Source organism: Trichoderma citrinoviride (genome assembly GCF_003025115.1).
Source record: "Trichoderma citrinoviride strain TUCIM 6016 unplaced genomic scaffold BBK36scaffold_14, whole genome shotgun sequence".
In the NCBI taxonomy this organism is placed as follows: Eukaryota; Fungi; Ascomycota; class Sordariomycetes; order Hypocreales; family Hypocreaceae; genus Trichoderma; species Trichoderma citrinoviride.
Genome location: NW_020194722.1, coordinates 575727 through 596246, shown reverse-complemented (window position 1 = coordinate 596246; position 20520 = coordinate 575727). Strand labels below are relative to the sequence as shown.

The following is a 20520-nucleotide window of genomic DNA, read 5'->3' as shown; positions in this document are numbered from 1 at the left end:
CAGGCCCGAGTGCCGACAGCTCGGCATCCGGAAGAGGAACGTGGATAATATTCAGAGCAGGCCATAATCACATGTATAAGCCACACGTGTCCCCCTTGTTGTCGTCGCGAGGAGACAAGGAAAAGGAGGAGAGAGAAACATGCCATGATTTGCGTCTTCGTGATACATCACCCCTCCCCCGACATTCTTCTCCCGGAGCACGCACCGTCTCGCATGCCATGATCGATATCGATATCGACGGGCTGATGTTGGGCAGGCGTGATGCCATTGATGATGGGGACCCAAATCCGCGAGGCGAGAACCTCGCCCACCTCTCCATCATCTTTGTGTGTTTGGCTGGCTTCTTTGTTGTCCTGAGGATGTTAACGAGATACTTCCACACCAAGGCGTTTGGGGCCGACGATGCCTTGATTGTGGCGTCGCTGGTATGGATGCCTTGTCCTTTGTTCACATACTGCTTGCATGTATTGTCCAGATGAAGAGACTGACTTCATGTTGCCCGTTTGGCCTTTGTGTTTGATAGACCCTTTCTGTTTGCATGACAGTTGCTTACAATGGAGGTTCGTTTCGGCAATGTCGCTGTTCCGCTTTATTGCAGTCGCAGGCCCCAAAAGGGTCACCATTGGCTCTCATGGCTAACATCAAGAAATCTCAACAGAAGCTGGGAACGGATTCGGTCTTCACAGTGGCGAGATCAACCAAGACCACAAAGTCCTCGCCTTCAAGGTACACCGTCGGCAAACCCCTCCCGAGAACGAGCAACAACTAAGAAAGAACGTCGAGACTCTGACAGCAACAGTGGTTCTTTGCCGCCCAGATCCTCTACAAGGTCGCGACCTGCCTCACCAAGACGTCCCTCGGCATGCTATACCTGCGCATCTTCCCCGGCCGCAAGTTCCGCATCGCCGTCATCAGCGTCATGGCCATCACCGTCGCCTACACGCTGGCCGCCGTGCTGCTGACAGTCTTTGCCTGCAAGCCCATCGAAAAGTCCTGGCGCAAGACCTTGCCCGGCGTCTGCGTCAACTCCATCAGCATCTGGTATTGTAAGTTTTGATTTCAACCAGAAAAGTTTTTGGTAGTTGTCCCTCTTTTGCGTTTTGTTTGTGTATTGGCCCTCGCGCTGACTGTTGGGAAAAAAAAAAAAAAAAAAGCGACGTCTGTCTTGAACATTGTGACGGACATGCTGATTATCGGGCTGCCGGTCAACGAGATCCGACGACTTCAGTTGCCGCTGGCAAGGAAACTGCTATTCTGCGCTCTGTTTAGCCTCGGGGTGTTTGTCATTGCTTGCACGGTTATTCGAATGATTACCGTGTCGCCGCAGACGACGGCTTCGGATCAGACTTGTCAGTCCCCAACGACTGTTTACAGGCCCCCCCTTAGCTATACCCCTATTTGCGCATGCTGATGAAGAGACAGACTACCAGGCCGTATCAAACAGCTGGACGTTTGTCGAGACCAATGTCGGCATTATGTGTGCTTGTACGCCCAGCCCTTGAGCCCAACCAACCACCATGAGTGCTCTCCTCTGTATACCTCTACTTCAGTGTTAATCGAAAGATGATTGTAGGCCTCCCGATCGTCTGGGTTCCCATCACGAGGCAGTTGCTTCGATTTCTCGGTCTCGGGGGAGAAGACACCGCAATCACGAGCAAGTCTGGCCAGACGTTTACCATCGGATCGCATGGCCGTGTAAGCAGCGCATGAGCGCGGATCAGCCGCCGTGATGCCGAGGGCGACAGCGTGGAGGAGCTCATGTTTGACGGCATCAAGATGACGCGGAGATTCAGCGCGCATGTGGTCCGCGAGGACCATGGCCAGAAGGAAGCTCCTGTCGGCGACCGTCCGTGGGAGCATGTCCATAATTCGATACCTTCATAATTTCATCTCTGGTCAACTCCTCGGGTTGGCTTTGAAGATGTGAGCCTCCGAGACATAATCAGTTTCGAGCAGATGTTCTCCATCAGCAGAAGTAGAACGCCCTCCACGTTTTCGATTTATCAGAAAGGCCACTTGATGGCTTCCTTGGTTCGTCGCACTGATCTGAGCCACAGAAGAGCCGCAGACTGTCGCTATGATCTTGTATCGAATGCAACTTGTGCGGCCAGGCAAGGACATAGTTTGCTGTCTCCCACCTATATGTATCCAGGTTGAATCCGAGCTGTTTCCTCGTGCACTCAACAAGGACGTAAAGTCCTTCGGTACTCCCCACCATTTTCAAAGGACAAACAGCTGGTGGTCGATAGAATTGTTCCGACTACACATATTATCACCTTCATTGTTGAGAAAGAACTGGAAACCAGGGGAACGCGTCATCAGGGAGGTGATGCCAAGGCGATAGGGTGGAGACAATCTTGAGATAAACATGGAGAAGCTGGGGAAGTATTTTGCCCATCTCTCTACTTTTCGGGTTGGCGGAGGACGCACGTCGGTCAGATAGAGCAAAGGTGTTTCTCTGAGTGAGGGTGTATGCATAATCGCCTGTAAACGTGATGAGCGATGGTACTGTACATGGCCGAGAACGAAGTTCAAGTCATAAGCCAAGCACGGTCTGTAGCATCAAATGCATGAGTTGGACGTCGCATGGACTGGCCGCTGGAATGGAGGCTGCCATGCCGAATCCCGCCCGACGACGTGACCAACCGCCAGGATGCCAGCGACCTGAATGGCCACGGTTCGGAATCGGCAGTGGAGTTGAGTGTGTCCCTCGTCTCTCGAACGAGCAGGCCGATAGTGCAATAGATATGGAGCCGTCACTACCGAGTGCTGGGACCACGGCGGCAGTTGCTCAGGGTCCTTTTATCAAGTCCTTGGCGACAGCAGCGAGAGCCGGAGGACCATCGAGTTGATTAACAGATGCAGCTTCATGCGGAGAGAGCAAATGAATGTCGAGAAACAGACCGTGTGCCGCAGCATCGCTGCCCTACCATACGGGCCAGATAAATGCATGAGCCACCACCACGGGCTGACATGACGCTTGTGGCACCTGGTACGGAGTACGAAGCACAAAGATGCCTCTCCGCCATTTTTACCTCATGGCCGCGGTCCCTAGTAGACTGTCCTGTACTCGTATCTCGTATGTATGCATCCGGACGAGTTCGTAACTCTGCATGACTCTTTCTGGCATTCGGGCAGCTCCAGCAGCTCCAGCAGCCCGCAGCTGTTTGTCGAGCAAAGCTTCAAACGCCGACGCTGCTTTTCTATTCGCCAGTAAGCCGATGACTGATGGGAAAAAGCTGACCTTGAAGCTGCTCTCGCGTGCCGTCTAAGCCGATCGCCAGCCATCCAGTGGGACCTCGACGACGAGCCACGAGCCATGGTTGCCGTGTGCCGATTAGCAGCCCCGTTAGTGTCCAAGTTTGCGAGCAGGGACTGCGGATAGACTTCGAAAAGAGCCGCTAGAAGCGTGCTGCTGTGAGGGCGAGGCGCGAGGTCGTTTGTGCTAGTATTGTCCATACTTGGTAGTCCGCAGATGAAGAAGACTGTAAGCTGATACCGCCAAACAAGTCTGCAGACAGTGTCTATCCTCAAAGTTGCGTCAGTAGCTATTCATCGTAGAGACGTGCATGTGTGTATGACAACATGAAAACTAGCAAACTAGGCATGCAGCTGAAAAAGGACGATGCAACGCTCTTGATGCCGCCGTGTTGGCCAGTGGAGAGACGGACGGCCGGCGAGCGGCGTGACGGACGAACTCGCCACTAGGGATGAGCGGACAGGAAGCCGATTTTGCCGTTGAGGAGCAGCACAAACGACGGAGACTTTGGGGCCGCACAGCAGGAAATGGGAAACGGTTGGGACAAGGGAAAAGTAGAACATGAGGCATCATGTATCGACATGTGAGAATGTCAGTAGCAAGAAGGCCTGCATCCACACCCCAAAGCCTGAGCTTGAGCTGGAGAGAGAGTCAGCGACAGTAGTAGATTCACGCAGTCGAGAAGTAGAGCTGATGGCTGGCACCTTCAGATGAGAAGATAGAAGTGGCAGCATAGGTACCTATAATAAGGCGCTGAGTTGTATTCCTGTCTGGTCGATGGCTGTCAACTTCCACGATGCCGCACCAAAAGCGATGGCCCCGGGATGTGTCTTGTATCCGCAACCTCCACGGATCTTCGATCAGAGCGGAGAGATAGGCGCCGCCTGATGCTGCGACACAAGTACCGTCTACCGCCTCCATCCAGCCATTGAGGCGCAGCAGCTCTCGAGTGTGACAGTCGCGATACTTGCATCCACTCGCATGAAAGGGCCTTTCGCAATGTATCCGAGAAGCGTTGCAATGCCAAGTGCGCCGTTCGCCAACCTGAGGTTGCAGGTTTCCAGGTTGGAGGGCTTCGGCTACCAGAAGAAAGTACCGCCCAGGTACCGCCGGTCCCAGATTGCGACCCGAAGACTTGGTCGCTCCGGAGCATCTCGTCCAAGTCTTCCCCTCTGTTCTCCAGCCATTACCGCGGCCCAAGGTACGGCCCAGGTCGCCCGGCTGGCTGCAGTACCTGCGGAGTACCTGCCACCGCCTGTAGACCCAGAGCCTCCAGCGCCCTCAGTGGACGGCAGCCGCTGGAACAGCCCCAGAAGTCCCCCAGAACCCCCCCGAAAGGGCCCCCGAGCCCGCTAAGGCAGCGCCCGCACTCCCCCCAGACGCCGCCATCCCGTCCCTGCGTCTGCGTTGGCGTCTTTTCGTCCGCCTTGCCTTGCATCTCGTCTTTTTCTTTTTTTCTTCCCTCCCTCTTGTCTCTTCCTCAGCCAGCCATCAATCTCTTCAGCCTCGGCCGGCCATTTCCCCTCCGCTGCCTCGTTGCACTGTCCGACTGGCCTCGCCGGCCTCCAACGTCGCCCCTCCTCCCTCTCTCTCTCCCTTCCCGAATCGAGAGACTGAGAGCGAAGAGCGTCGTTCCGCCTCGTCGCTCTTCCGGCTCGGGCTCCTCCCTGTCTGATCGATGGTCATGAGCGACGACGAGAAGGCCGCTGCCACTGGCGGGGTGGCCGAGATGTCGCCCAATGCCTCTCGCCCGTCCATCGTTGACGACACGATCAAGGACGTTGATTCGGTAAGGACGCCTCAGCAACGGCAATTCCGCTTGTTTCTGCTTTGCGCCGGCTATATTCATGTTGGTGGTGGTGGCGGCAGTGGTGCTTTGCTGTTGTCTCCGCGGCGTGGGCTGTATCTCAAGTCGAGACGCAGTAAAGCATCACCGCCAGGGTTTGGAGATGGAACAATGAGACGAGTGGCTACGGGTTCAACGATTGCAGTAGCACCATCGTTCGCCTCTGTTCGCTCTTGATACTTCCGCCTTGCTTCTCCCGACGTTGTTCTTCAACATCTCCCTCAACCCCCCCTCCCCCCCTCGGTATCTTTGCCTGTTTTTTGCCTGAATGGCCTCACATGAAAACTTCTGCTCCATTCAGCTTCCTCGATGAATTGCGACTCGGCGCTGACTCTTTCGTGCCCGCCCTTTTCAGGAGCCCTTTTCCTACGACGAAGACGATCGCGACTACTGCTCGCCGCAAAACACCACCGAGCACGACCTCAACGTCACCGAAGATGACCTGCTCGAGGCCCAGGAGCTCGCCTCCCGATTCACCCTCCAGGAAGTCCGCGACATCATGACTAGAGTCTACCGCGTCCACGAAAAGGATCACAACTTCCCGTCCATCATCATCCACAAGATCAAGGCCTTTCTTGAAAACGAGTCCGTCTTCTCGAACCCCGAGAAGCACCAGCACTTGATCCAGGAAATGAAGCTAGAAGCCGCCCTCGTCACCAGCAACAGCCCGTACGCCGAGGTGCGCGCCGTCGTCAGCAACAAGGACGATCCCACAACGCCCTGCTCAACCATCCGCAGCTGGGCCATTGGCCTGGCCTTTAGCTGCCTGCTGGCCTTTATCAACCAATTGTTCGACATTCGCCAACCTGCCATCCGCGTCATGGCCAACGTCGCCCAGCTGCTGTCCTACCCCGTGGGCAAGGCCTGCGAGAACTGGCTGCCGGACATCGGCTTCACCTTTTTTGGCACATACCACTCCCTCAACCCCGGGCCCTTCTCGAAAAAGGAACACATGCTCATCACTATCATGGCGAACGTGGCATACAACACACCCTACACGAACAACATCATCTGGGTCCAGTATCTGCCCCAGTATTTTAACCAGCCCTATGCGTCCCATGTGGCCTACCAGCTTCTCATTGCCCTGGCCACCAACTTTATCGGATACGGCATGGCGGGCATCTGTCGCCGCTTCCTGGTCTATCCGTCGTACTGCGTGTGGCCGGCCTCTCTGGTGACTATTGCCCTCAACAAGGCCTTCCACAACGAGGCCAATGCCCCGGTTGAGGGCCCCTTTGGCAAGAAGTGGAAGATTTCTCGTATCAAGTTCTTCTACATCATGTTTGGCGCCATGTTCGTCTGGTTCTGGTTCCCCAACTACATCTTCACTGCCTTGTCCAGGTTCAACTGGTTAACCTGGATCGCCCCCCACAATCGCGACCTCAACGTCATCACGGGCATCAACCATGGCCTGGGCGTCAACCCATTCCCGACCTTTGACTGGAACGTCTTGCTGTGGGACTCGGCCGACCCCCTCATGGTTCCTTTTTACAGCACGCTGAACCGATTCTTTGGCGTCTTCGTCTCCTTCTGGGTGGTGCTGGCCTTCTGGTACAGCAACGTATACGACACCGGCTATCTTCCCATTAACAGCAACCGGGTATTCGACCACTTTGGCAAGCTGTACAACATTAGCCGCGCCGTCGACGACCGGGGGCTGTTCAACGGCACAGAGTACAAGACATACTCGCCGCCCTTTCTGAGTGCCGGCAACATTGTCATTTACATGTTCTTCTTCGCGATTTACACCTCGACGCTGACCTATGCCGTTCTCTACCACCGCCACGAGATCCTCATGGGCTTCAAGTCCCTCTTTGCCAGCTTCCGCAAGAAGACCAGCCCGATCAAGGACGAAAAGATCCTCGACGTCCACAACCGGCTGATGAAGGCATACCCTGAGGTGCCAGAGTGGTGGTACTTGATCTGTCTCTTAGTTGCCATTGCATTAGGTATCGCTGGCATAGCCGGGTGGGATACGAATACGTCTCCCGGCGTTGTGTTTTACGGCCTGGCGCTCTGCATCGTCTTTGTCATTCCCGTGGGCATCATTAAGGCCATGACGGGCATCGAGGTCACCCTCAACGTGCTGGCCGAGTTCATTGGCGGATCCTGGGTCGACGGCAACGCGCTGGCCATGAACTACTTCAAGTCGTTTGGCTATGTCACCTGCGCACACGCCGTGTGGTTCTGCAACGATCTCAAGCTCGCCCACTACGTCAAGATCCCCCCTCGCCACACCTTCATCGCGCAGATCATTGCCACCTTTATCAGCACCGTCATCTGCACCGGCGTTCTCAACTTCCAGATGAAGGGCATTGACGGCGTCTGCACGCCCGATGCCCAGTTCAAGCTCACCTGCCCCGGCGTCAACACGTTCTTCACTGCCTCTGTCCTTTGGGGAACGGTTGGTCCGCAGAAGATCTTTGGCCACTCCGGACAGTACACGGAGATTTTGGTCGGATTTCCGCTGGGCATTCTTGTGGTTGTCTTCTTCTGGGGGCTGAACAGGAAGTTTCCCCAGTGGACCTGGACGCGACAGATCCACCCCGTGGCCATCATGTACGGCGGAATTGTGTGGGCGCCGTATAACATGTCGTACGTGTGGCCGTCTGTGCCGATTGCATGGATCTCCTGGGTCTACCTCAAGACTCGGTTTGTGTCCTTTTGGTCCAAGGTAAGCAGCTCTCTGTCAACTCCACACAACGGGTTCCGGTTACTAACGGAAGGCAGTACAACTTTGTTCTCTCAGCGGCCTGGTCGTGCGGCATCGCCATCTCGGGCATCATCATCTTCTTTGCCCTGCAATACACCGACGTTGAGTTCCACTGGTGGGGGAACATGGCGTCTGACATGGGCTGCGAGGGCCAGGCGTGCACACTGAAGCATCTTGCGCCGGGCGAGTACTTTGGGCCACGGATTGGCACATTCGACTGATTAAAATGGTGCGATTGTGTATTTGGTTTGCTTTGGTTTTTCTCACTCATCTTCGTACGAGTGCATAGCTGTTTGACACTCGGCGTCGGAGTTATCAGTGGAGTTTGGGAGAAGCATCACATGGCGGGAACTGTTACAAAGCATGTTGGTCTGGTCAACATTTTCATATCTTTTGTTTTCACATGCTTCAATTTCTTGCTTATTTCTGGTTATGCCATGTTGGAAGGATACGGGATGAGTTATACCCCTATGTTGAACTGATGGGAACGAGACGACTGAAACGACGCTTCTGCGAGAAGATGCCCGGGCGAAATAGAAATGTGTATCAATGCGCGCCTACAGCGCGAGACATGGGCTATGATGGAGTTTGGGTACAGTGTAGGTTGGACGACGGATCGATGCTAGAAATACAGTTTCAATCACTTGCGATGTTGCATCAGTGAGATGTGTTTGGTAGAGATGCGCTCTCTATGTCGTCTTGAAGCCATAAAGCTCATCTATTGGGGCAATGGAGTGTCGAAGAGGACGCTTGAGTACACGACTGGAGGCTCATCTAGAAGGTATCAAGCATCGATGAGGGAGTGCAGAGCTATGATCTTGACTGTTCTTCCATGGACAGGCAGATTGGAGCGAAATCAAGAGACGCCCAGCTGGAAAGGAGCCATCGCGATGCTCCCTGTAGGTTAATACCTAGTAGGCGGGCACCGAGTTCAAGACTGGGCCACAGAGAAGTGACAGTGACAAGGCCGCAAATCATTCCTCGCCGACAGATATGTACCCTAGCATAATCAATGTACCTGATTGAGCAGGACGCAAGAACAATTGACTTTTAAGAACTAAATCATCAGAAAAAGCAGGAAAAAAGGGCAAATCACGGCTTTATACAAGAACAGATCCAAACCCGTACCGAACATTACTTCAACGTCCAAAGAGTATCACGTGCCCACTCCCGTGACACCCCACCTCCCCAAACTTGAAGCTTCAACACCTGCTCACGATCGACATCTCCAAAAAAGTCGCCAAACCACCCAACGCCAAAAGCCCATCAGCAACACCTCGCCCAATTCCTCTCAGGATTCCTCTTTTTGTCTTTTAGGGAAAAAAGCAACTCAAACTGCCCAACATGTCCGGGGGCGCCAAGGCAATCCGTCTCCCCCCGCTCAAAACGCTGCGCGTCCACAATCCCAAGCGACAGCCCGAAAACCCTTGCATCGCCATCATGTCCAGCGTCCTCGGTATGTTCCCCATTTGGTCCTCCTGATCTCCCTCCCAAGAGATTATGAAAAGGAAATAGAACAGAAAACAGAAAAGAGCAAGTTTGCTAATCTACGTGTACGTGGGTGTGATTAGCATGCTGGGCCTCAGCAGGATACAACGCCGCCGGATGCGCCGCCATCGAGAACCAGCTGCGCAAGTGCATGGATGGCCCGCCGCCTCCGCCTGCGCCCGCGAACACGATTAACTACCACTTGTCGCGGATGCAGAAGTACGTCACCAGTCCGAAGAAGCAGAGGTAAAAAAGACGCAGAAAACCGAATCATGGTACCTGGAACGAGCAAAGAAAGGCTTTTGGGTTGGGGGAGGAAAGGGTTTCTGCTGCAAGAGCAAGAGACCTTTTGTATGAGAAAGAGATGGCGGAACCCGGGGATTCAGCCGTCGGTATACGTGCGCTTGAACCGAAGCTTTGACCTGGAAGCACGATCTGGAGGAGAGCGAGTAGAAACGGGACCGAAGTTTTCGAATGAGGATGGAAGAGCAGCGCTTTCTCTCGAACAATGGGCGGGAAAGGTGTCGCCGGAAAACATGGTGCGCACGGAATATCGCAGCACAGCACGCCAGCGGACAAAAAAAAATCTGGACGATGCGAAGCGAAGCATGACGACGCCGGAAAGTTGGGAGGGGAAAAAAGCAAGCAAGCAGGGCCAAAAGGAGAGGGAGTCTGTTTTCACAAAAGGCGTTGAGGCAATTGGGAAAAGAAACGCTTGGCGATATCAAGAGTACAAAGTTAAGAATGTACAATCTCACGGACTTTCTGGACAAAGAGGAGTGTCTATATACAACATACAATGTACAAACGGGGGTGTGTTTGATCTAAAAGAGCAAGGTGGGAAGAGGGCGGGGGGACTATAGGGGGGATGGAGTGTTGTCGTGTATGAATAGTAGATGTAATCAAAGACCTTTTGAGAATGATCAACATCTTCCCACAAACTGTTTATCGTGTAGGGAGGAAAGGCAGTCTAACTGGTGCCTTAACTCAAGTACAAGTTACGATATATCCCATGTCCGGACTGAAGTATAATACTTGACGAGCTCACACAGCATCGCCTCACAGAATACATTCACATGGCAAAGCAGCGAAGGAACAAGCAACACATCCCATCAACCATCTCTGTTTGCACTGTCCTCCCCTCAGTCTATCCAATACTACCTAGTCACCAAAAAAACACATCCAACGGGAAAAAGACGCCCCCATCATCTCAACTGGAAAAGCAGGACAAAAAAGCAAGAATAAAAAAAAAACTCAAGAAACTTTGATACTAACCAACAAGAAGGTCCAAAACGAAAGCGCGCATGAAACAAGGGCAAACAAAAAAGAATAAGTCACCCGCCCAACAAGGAAAGGAAAGGGGTAAAGAAGAAGGGATAGGAGAGGTGGAGAGGAGAAAGAAAGCCGGCAGATGAAAAAGCGAATGGCCTTTCTCTTGTTCTTCTTAGAGTCCTCCCGTCTTTGTTCCACTAGCGCCTTATAATCCCAAGATAAACAGAAAATGATGGTAAAAAACAGGGAATATCGATACTTCTGTTATTCTCAACTCAACATGGTGTATTCCCAGATAATAGTAAGAGTAAAGAGAAGAAAACAGAGAAATGGTAAGGAAAGGTAGAGGGAGCGTATCGGTGAAACACCGTCCAGTATAGCTTGTTCTCGCTAACTCTGTTCTGATGCATCTTGTAACAAATGCCGGCGGTGTTGTAAAGGAGGTTGCAACTTCCATGAAATAAGCCAATCTTTGCATGTTTTTGCTTCAGTTTGCCTCTTCTCTTCTTCAAAAGCTCAAGCCTAGCGGTTGCGGTTTGCAAAACGGAGGAATAAAAAGGGGCCATCGGCAACGGGGAGAATAGTGCGAAGGAATGACCAAAGTGGGAAGTGTCAGGATAATAAATTCAATAAGTAAAACTGGTCATGATCGCACATGTCGTGTGGTGTCGTGTCTATATGATGAGGTATCTTTTGTTGGGGGCCTTGAACCGTCGTCAATATGATGGCAACTCGTGCCTCTCTAAGGTAAAAAGAAATGAAAAAAGAAACAGAAAATAGGACTGGGCTATGCAATGGCTTTATACACCAAAACCACGCGAATGCTCTTTGGCAGCCTGTGGATAAAGTATGTTTCCGGTCCCGGCAGTTGCTCCGTCAATAGGTAGATAATAAAAGGGGGGGCGCACGTTGTTCCAGAGGGAAATGCTTGAAGCGCGATCTCGGCTCAAGGCGCCATTTCGCCGACGCAGAAGAGCTCTATCTCTCCTACGCCAGGGTTGAACGCGTTCTTCATGCCGTCTCGGAACTCCATAAAAGCAATCTGAATGTCGTCGTCGCTCTCGATGGTGACAAAGTCCTCGTCCTCGTCCTGGTAGCGTAGCTTCAACTGGCCCTGCGCAATGCTGCTGCTCGTGAACCTCGCTAGCTTGGCATCGATCCGATCAACGAGGGACTGGTACGTAATGTTGAAGGCTACAACAAGCGTGACGTAGTTTCCAGTGTCGCAAGTGACACGGACCTTGAGCTGCGTCGGCATGGCCACGTCGGGGCTCGTGAGCGAACTGCTCTGAGTTGGGTTCTGTGGCATGCCCGGCATGTTCGGTATTCCTGCGCCCATAGTCGAAGGCATCATGCCCTGCGGAATCATGCCATGATGGGCAAGCATGCCTTGAGAGAGGGCGGCGGAGGGCGATACGGTCCTTGAGCCCGCCGTTCCGTTGGCGCCAATCGCGGGTCCTGGCGTGTTCTGTCGAGGATAGATGGGTTGGGTAGGGAATTGGGCCATGGTACCGCCCATACTGCCCGAGTGAGAGTGCTTGTGCACCCGTATGCCTTGAGCGCCGGGGCTCTGCGTATTCGTCCGTCCTGGCGCATCGTTTCGAGGGGAGCCGGTCTGAGATCTCGGGATGGAGCTGTCGTGGGCGGGATGGTGGAGATGTGCGGGAATGCCGGGGACGGCGGGAATGTTGCTCTGGCTGGGCTGGCGACGCTGGCCCTGGGCATTCACATCGGGTGTGCTGTACGAGCGGCTCCTTTGCGATCCGTTGGCGGCAGCGGCGGCGGCGGCAGCAGCAGCAGCGTTGCTGTCCTTGAGGCTGAGATTATTGAAGTTGTTCAGAGCATTGAGGGCGTTGAGGTTGTTGTTGTTATTGTTGCCCTGGGTCGACATGGGAGGAAGAGAGGGCCCACGAGGATTTCGCCCATTCGGATAGGCGTTGGGGGGTGTACCGTCCCGAGACGGGGCACGGGGCATCGCCGGTGCGGTGTAGCGATTGTTCTCGTCCCATCCGGGCTGGGGCGTCCCTGCCTTGGGGAACGGGTAGCTGGTCGGCGGGAACATGCCGCTGGTCGTGCTGGTTCGAGAAGATGCAGGCGAGTCACCAATGGGGGAGAAGTAGCTGTCTCCTCCGCGGATTCCCGGCGAGGGAATGGACATGCTGCTTGCGGTCTGTAGACTAAGCGGAGCTACCGGGGGCGGTGGTGGCATCGGCATCGGGAATCGCGGCGGAGGGGCCCTCGCGATGCTGGCCAGAGTCGCGGACGTCTCTGCCGTTACCGAGCGCTGCCTCAACTCTCTCAGGTTGGTGCTCGAAGCAGTACGGGGGATCGCTCCTCCGAACGAAGACGCCGGCATCGGGAACTGGGCGGGAGCGGTCGCGGGTCCAATGTCGTCATCATCATCGTCTTCCTGCTGCAGATAAGGGTTCTCAAGCCCGCCGGCATTGTCTCGCGTCCAAGCAAAGTCGGTTGGGTCGTCTGCTGGGCTTGAGGCCAGCCGGGGCGCATTCTCCTTACGCTGCGTCTCCAGGCCGTTGGCCCACTTCTTCATCATCTCCTCAGTGAGGAACTTGATGGTGAAATTCTCAACCCCCGGGTCGCCCTTCCACCAGATCTGAACGCTATGGGAGCCTGAAGCCGGGAAGGGAGTAAATGTCAGCGAGTGCCGTAGCAAAGAGGCGAGGGTAGTCACGAACCAGGCTTTGACAATGACACGACGTCGGTGACGTTGGTCATGAAGATTCTGCCCTTGAGTTGCAACTTAGCATTCTTATTCTTCGTCTTTGGGCCTTGCTGTCGGGCCTTGTCCTTCTTGTCCTTGCTCTTGTTTGGCGATATTTCCTTGCAGCACAGCAAGATGCATTCGAAGAGGTAGATCTCATACTGTAGGCTGCGTTAGCTCTCTGCCAATACAATCAAGGGATGAGGAACCGCGGCTGTACGTACGTCCTTCTCTTGCTCACTCTTGCCAGTGATGACGCCGTAAATACCGTGCAATAGCAGCTTTCCAAACGATTCGATCTTGTGCGATTTCCAGTCGTCGACTCGGACAATGAGTTCTTCCAGCGCATCATCGAGAAGGTCGCGGTTAACGGCCTCGTTTGCTTTCTGAAGAACGCGCTCGGCAGCCTCGCAGCCGGCGAGAAGATCCTCCTTTGTCTCCTGCTCTTCCGTCTTCTTGGCAAGATCCTGGACATACAGTTAGCATAGGAAAGCGGCGCAGATGATCCAAGTCACGTACCTTGAGCAGCAGCGGATACTTGACCAGTCGCTGCATGGGCTTCAGCAGGAAACCGTCCAGTGTGTTGAAGTCAGCGGCGACAGGGTGGTCGGACTGCTGGATCTGGTCAAAAACTTCTTTGGCGACCTGCGCCGCTTTTCGCTGGTTGGCAATGAAGGGCTGGTAAATGCTGAAGAACTCCTCGTGCGTGACAAACGGCTGGCCCCATCGCTGGGTGGCGGCAGGCATAGAGTTGGTGGTCTCGACTCGGATCAGGAAGCGGCGCTGAAAGTCCAGGATGGAATTGATGTTGAGGAAGATCTGGTGGACGACGTCGCCGGGAATCACGCCCTTCTGCTCCAGGGCCTTTTTCAGGTCGTGCAGGTTCTCCAAGTCCTGAACATATTTGCGTTCGGTGTCGACAAGCTCCTTGACGACGTGGTCTCGATAGGTCATCTTTGGGCCGTCGCCGGCCTCGACGGGCCCGCCATCGGGATACGGCTGCAGCTGAAGGAGATGCCCGCGCTGTTCCGCGAGGTCCAGGACGTAGTTAACGACTTGAGTAACCTGAAAGACAAGAAGACGTCAGCACAAAGTATAAAAAAAAAAAAGAAGTGCAAAAGCACCAGCAGCGCGTGTTTACCTTGACGAAACCGCTCGTGTCGTTGCCCATCAGATCCGTAATCACGAAGCTGTCGGAGGGCGGCACCTGGAGCTCCTTCATGCAGGCCTGGACAAACTTGAAAATGGCAATCTTGGACTTTTTGGAGTCGGAGGCATTGGCATCGTCGACGCTCAGCGGCTCGGCCGGCTGGAGCGAGTTGTAGATGAGCAGGAGAGGATAGCCGGAGCGGAAGAGGTTCCAGAGGGGGTCAACTGGATCGGTCGGGTCGAGGTTCTCGAGGAAGGGCTCGAAGCCCGGCACCTGGGCCAGGCGCTGCTTGAGAGAGATGCATATCTGGTAGAGGGATCGCGAGGCGTCGGCCTTCTGGTTGATGATGTTGCTCGTGGCCACAACCGGGCCATTGGCGACGACAGTCATGTCGCTGTTGAGGGTGGTGAGCGACGTTGAAGATCCAGCATAGGTTGATCCAGACAGCTGGCTAGTGCGCGGCGCACTGCTGCTCATACTTTGTTGCGGTGGCAGAGTGCCCACGCCGTTGGGATGAGACTGGAAGACCGGGGCCGTGTTGGTTCTGAGCAGGGGTGCATGGGCCATGACCTCTCTACTCCATCCGGGCCTGCAGCTGGCAGTGGTCGAGGGCGAGGGCGAGGGCGGAAGGTCGAGGTCAGGGACGACGAGCGTGAGAAAGTCGGGGACGGGGTTCGAAGGTGAGAGACAGCCAGACAAGAGGAGACAAACAGGGGGGGTGTCCCAGGCCGAAGGCGGGGGTTTAGCGAACGAGTTTCTTGCGGAAGACTGTCCGTGGGCTGCGGATCCTGAGCGAGCACGGATTCACGTCATTTAACGCGAAGGGGCCTTGTCTCGACGGATTGCTGCTGTTGCTGCTGCTGCTGCTGCTGTTGTTGCTGTTGTTGCCTGCAGCTGTCTTGCGACCTCTCGGTCCTGCGTCCAGCGGGTGCCAGGGGAGCGAGTCTCTTGTAGCGGCAGCTGGTCTGGTGGCGGGCGAGACGTGGGGAGGAGAGCCTCACGAGCCGTAGTTCAGGTTGGCCGGCTACGGGGAGGCTGCGTTTCGAGTCTTGACGAGGCTGTCGAGAGAGGTAGGTGGTTTTGGAATTGCGATTTGCCGGCGACGATCGAACGACGTGTGCGTGTGAGCGTGATTGTGTGCGTGTGTGTGTTGTCGTATCAGTCGAGTCGGGGGTGCGTGATTCGGCTCGCAGTCTATACGCTCTATCTCTTCTCTAGGCCTGCGGCGTCTAACGAACGGGTCGTCTACTCTCTCTTCTCTTCTCTTCTTCTTTTCTCTACTCTATTCGCAGCGGCTCGTTGCAGGCGAAGCGATTCAGTGTCGCGCACGGCGCCAGTCTCCAGTTGTCGAGACGGCTTTGAAATGCGGGTGGGGGTTGGACAGTGTCAGGATGCAGAAGCAGACGGGTATTATCGAAGAGGCGCCACCCCTGGCTGTGGCTCTGGAGGGCGGCGATGGTCGTTTGTTAGCAGCAGTCTTGCGATCTGCCGGTCGGATATTATGCAGTCGGTGTGCGGGGATGCTGTCCAGTGTGCACGAGGAGCACGCCGAGGCTGCAGAGGCAGCAGGATCAGGAGGCGAAAGGGGGCGGGTGTGAACTGAGCTGCAAGAGAACAAAAAGAGAGGCTGTCGAGGACGACTCGACGGGACGGAGCAGGCCAGACGCTGTTATGGAGTACCTCGATGCGCGGCTGGGGGCGGTACCGGCAGCTGCGCGGTGTGGTGTGCAGATACTCAGCACCAGGTACCAATCAGCAGCGGGCATCGGTCTAGTTGATCTACAGGCGCTGAGGGGGGCTGCCAAATGGGGACGATTGGGGCGCTCAGGGCGGTTTAGCGCTGCTGGGCTTGAAATCAGGGGGTTCAACCGGGGGGGCTGCAGAAGGGGGGATGGATGGATGGGGGGGAGGGGGCGCTTGGGACCCTTTTTTTTTCTCTTTTTTTTTCTTCGCTTCTTCTGTCTGCCGTTCTTGTTCCCTTTCTGCGGCGGTCCGAGAAATCGCCATCGTCTTCCCCCTCCTCTGCTCCAGTAGTATGTACAGTATGATCAGTATCGGTTGAGGTTCCGTTTCTCTGCCCGAACCCTCCAGCGATGCGGATGGTTGGAACCCCCCAGAACCGGCTGCCAGTGTCTTTGACCAGACGGCCAGCATTTTCGCCACCATGGCAGCGGCAAAAGTCGTCGCATGGATGTACCTCTACTCGGCAGGACCCAGCAGGCTTCTGGCAGGCTGCAGCTGGCGCCCATGAGCCCAAGTACCGCTACTCAATGGCGGCATGCACAACCGAAGGCTCTTGCTTCTGTGCCCCCCCCAGTCGCTGCATGTTTCACAATAGCCAGAATTGGCGCTACCCCCGGAATGGCTAGACGCAACTGGAGCCACGAGAGGAGGGAAATTGACCATCATGCCTCTTTTCATGTTGCTCTTGTCATGCCACAAAGGAACAAGCATGGGACGGGCACAAGCTGGGGAGAAAGCCGTTCGTTTGGTTTGATGATGGCGATACAAAAGCCGCTGCCGATGTGCACCAGCGGAAGCACTCGTCCGTTGACTAGAGTGGCCGGGGGCGTTGGTATGACGAACTACCTTACCTTGGTGTTGATACTGAGCGCTACTGGTTCGTGCTGGACGACTAACATTGAATACCACAACACCACCAACAGATGATGGTGCTCAGCAGCGTTAACAGAATAGGTTGCGCCAAACGACACTGAAGCAGTGAAGCGTGTTTTGCTGCCTTCTCACATGCTCTCACATGCTTCTTGCCGCTGTTTCAGTCGCACAAGCCGGCGGCTGCTGGACCAACAAGACCAGGCGAGGTCGCATCCCGTCTGCCCCGAGTCTCAGCACCGCCCACGCGGCCATCCCCCATTGTCACCTACACGAGGCAAGATCCGTGCATCTGGCTGCGATCAAACGGACTCTTGCTGGTGTTTCTTACTTGATAGGTATGAAGCGGCCCCTTTGGGATCGGTGGTGCTTCCTACCGCTTCAGCCTGGCCATTTCCATAGCTGGGCTGGGTACATACTTGGACGAAGGGCCTCTCTGCCTGGCGCCATTTGATTGATGCTCGCCAGTGTTCACGGGATGCACTATTATCTCATGATGGGTGCGGGTAGACGCGGTGGCTGGCGGCCGGCTTTTGGGCGTTGCAATCAATTTGCTGCAACAATGCCGACTGATTCCCCCGTCGCCATATGCAGCGTCTTCATCATGCTCCGTAGGTTCTCTACCCTTGCTGCCATGTGTGCCAAAGTACATGCTCCATACGTCAGTACGATACATGGACCTACCTTATCCGGGAAACGAACATTTGAGACCTGAAGCGTCTTTGTCATGCGTTGAGCAGCTATCGGCGGTCTAGGCACCGGGGCAGCAAGGCGTCCATTGCTCGCTGCTCGAGGCTTGCGGTGCTCATAACTACCTTACCTTATTAGTATTCGGCGCCACGGACGCCGGAATCTGGGGATCGTGAAAGGTTTAAACGATGGCAGCGCTATATAAGGGCGAGCATGGCAGCCTTGAGGATTGCACATGGCAAACACAGGGCACAAAGTCTGATTCAAAGCCGTTTGTCGCTTCAAGCATAAACACGCAGTTTCTCTGTCTCTCTCTATCGTCAGAAACGCCGACTCGATTTAACGTCTTCCATAAGAAACTTGAAGGTGAGAGAAGCCAAGGTAGAAAAGGAGGCATACCGTCTGCAATACGGACCGGCAACTCAAAAAACACACACGCAAAATTCTGCTCGGAGAAATAGACCCTGGCAATTTCATATCGAAGCTCGTCACTTTTCACATTTCAAGCTGCTGCAGGGACGTGGAACTGTAGTCCATGTACTCCGTACTTGGCAAGCCATGGCTCTACACACCCGCTTAAAAGGAACAACACAAGTCGGTTACCCTGGCGAGTTGAGAGCGGACGGACTGACTGGACCTGTTGAAAGCCGAACATGCTGCTACTCCGTCCCAGCAAGTACGCGTACATCATCCGTACTGCAAGTCTGTCGATACGGCTGACTCTGGACGAACTCGGCCAAATCTGACTTACTACTACAATGCTTGAACGCCTACTCCAGACCCAGCATCATCAGCCTCCTTTCAGCTCACGACCGTCGACACATGGTAGTACGCTGGTTAACCGCTGGCATCAGGCTGCACCTAGCGCCTCGTTTGAAGCCCAGGGATTCTGCTCCGTACATGGAATCTGGTCACATGCGTGATGCTTTTTGTGGACTCGCAAACAAATATTACGTCGACGGTGGCACTATCGTGGGCTCTGTTTTCTTTTGGCGACGGCGGTGAAGGACCAGACGACTTGCTCACCGTCACAAACAAGTCAAACAGCCACCCCAACTTCGACCAAAATTGATTGCCATGAGCCAGCTGAAAGATGCCGACTGACGTCAATGGACATGTCCTGTGTCCCAAGTCGTGGCCAATGGCCTCAAGACGGACGCTAGATTCAACAGAAAAAGGAAGAAGAATAGATAGTCAGAGGCACCCCGGTGAAGAGCTGAATCCAGGGGTGCGGTTTACTACCACCTTGGGTGCAACACCACCACCATCCGTACTGTAGGGCTGAGCTGCATCGGCCACTCATGTAGCTAAGCTTTTAGAACCGTGGCCGTCAATGCGACCCGGCGACGAGAGGCGCATGTCCGGAGCGTTTCTCCCAGCGAGACGGTGGTTGAGCTGAGTCCTGGTCAATACGTTATAGCCAATCAGACGGAGCGCGTCTACGAAGTAGTAGCTGTCCAACCGTTCCAATGTCTGGATATGTATGATGCTGCCGAACATTTGTGTTGGTGGTGGCTTGGCCTTCAATACCAGACCGACGAGATGCAGTTGGTTGACTGGAATTTGCGAGCTGAATGAGTCACGTGCCTCTCATATACGCAAGCTTTCCAAGATAGAGCTACCAATACGTCTATATAATTGCTGAGAGAGATCTGATTGTTGCGAGTCCGACTACATCAGCCGTCTCAAGAACAAATGCTGTATGCAAGGCCGAGCGAGGATCTCGTGTTTATCGGTTGGGTATGGAGCAACTTTGATTAGGCGCATAGCTGATGAGCCGTGGAGAACCTGAAGACTCGGCAGCTCATTCGTCAGAAGGATAACTCAAGTGCCGAAACGTTGTTGGTAATCAAATGTTTCGAATCGAAGATACTGGCGCCCGCAATGTACTGCTAGACTGCACCTTGGAAGCACTGATATGTGATATCGCGAGTGTGGCAAAGAGATGGAGGTGCTCCCGCTCGATTACGTGAATCACTTGCAGCTCGGAGATCGGAGGAGTTATTATGCCCATTGCCGGACATGGAGATCCTTTCAAGTCATCAGTTGAACTCGTCTGCTCTTAACAAGGTCCTCCAGCACGTCGGATGTAAGTATGTACATGTACCTTCAATGCGAGACCCCCTCGCCCGTGAACAGCACCGAGCCTTTGGATCCGTCTTACCTGCAATCAGCACACGCATCAGCGCTAGAACCGCCCGTGATCACCGAGACAAGGGCTCATTGTTCGAGAGCATTCTCCTAGCCTCATGTCGATAAGCCTCTCAAGCATCGTCCCTTATCGAAACGGTTAATGCCTTTCCTACTGCGAGCGCTGCCTCGCCTGCGACATCAGGGGCTGCCGCTTCCAGGTTCAGGTTCCAGGTTGTTATCCTTCTACCTTAGTGCCCGCCTCTCAGCTGGAGCACTACTACCTTAAAGCGGCGGATCAGCCGGTCGCCGCCATCACGGTTCCGCGCCAGTCTGTCGCCGCAGTTACCTCGCCAGTACCGGCTGTCCTCTGCCGTCCAGCGGGCAGCTCCCAGTACCCTGCTGGTAGCCCCAGCCCGCTGCGGCGCTGCTGACCGGAATCATTGAAGCCCAGGACCCCCCGCCCCAAAGCGGCGCCACGGCACTTGCACAACTGGGCACATAGCGCTGGGCTGGGCTGGGCTGGGATATGGATCCGGCCTCTACTGTAACCTCCCACTGAACCAACAGCACCCAGTGGAGGACAGCCCTGGAGGCCCATCCCCGCCGCCGGGAGCCTCTGCTTCCCGTGCAACCT

General features: G+C 54.7%; 4 protein-coding genes across 4 annotated transcripts; 3 read left to right on the top strand and 1 right to left on the bottom strand.

Moving 5' to 3' along the window:
• Window positions 1-218: 218 nt before the first annotated feature.
• Window positions 219-1884, top strand: BBK36DRAFT_7775 (hypothetical protein; the record flags this gene model as incomplete). The annotated part of the gene is made up of 8 exons (XM_024898550.1): window positions 219-425; window positions 524-560; window positions 659-726; window positions 800-1046; window positions 1155-1349; window positions 1423-1485; window positions 1574-1695; window positions 1738-1884. 8 exons carry the CDS (start codon window positions 219-221, stop codon window positions 1882-1884), a joined length of 1086 nt encoding a protein of 361 aa, XP_024746487.1.
• A 3053-nt stretch (window positions 1885-4937) lies between these two features.
• BBK36DRAFT_1127695 (OPT-domain-containing protein) lies at window positions 4938-8039 on the top strand (the record flags this gene model as incomplete). The annotated part of the gene is made up of 3 exons (XM_024891541.1): window positions 4938-5048; window positions 5461-7779; window positions 7836-8039. 3 exons carry the CDS (start codon window positions 4938-4940, stop codon window positions 8037-8039), a joined length of 2634 nt encoding a protein of 877 aa, XP_024746486.1.
• A 1123-nt stretch (window positions 8040-9162) lies between these two features.
• Window positions 9163-9556, top strand: BBK36DRAFT_1127670 (mitochondrial ribosomal protein 10; the record flags this gene model as incomplete). Its single annotated transcript, XM_024891539.1, has 2 exons — window positions 9163-9274; window positions 9390-9556. The coding sequence occupies 2 exons, from the start codon at window positions 9163-9165 to the stop codon at window positions 9554-9556; spliced, it is 279 nt and encodes a 92-aa protein (XP_024746485.1).
• A 1968-nt stretch (window positions 9557-11524) lies between these two features.
• Window positions 11525-14927, bottom strand: BBK36DRAFT_59863 (guanine-nucleotide dissociation stimulator; the record flags this gene model as incomplete). Its single annotated transcript, XM_024898334.1, has 7 exons — window positions 11525-11878; window positions 11996-12383; window positions 12468-13209; window positions 13275-13461; window positions 13525-13767; window positions 13820-14365; window positions 14442-14927. 7 exons carry the CDS (start codon window positions 14925-14927, stop codon window positions 11525-11527), a joined length of 2946 nt encoding a protein of 981 aa, XP_024746484.1.
• Window positions 14928-20520: the final 5593 nt, after the last annotated feature.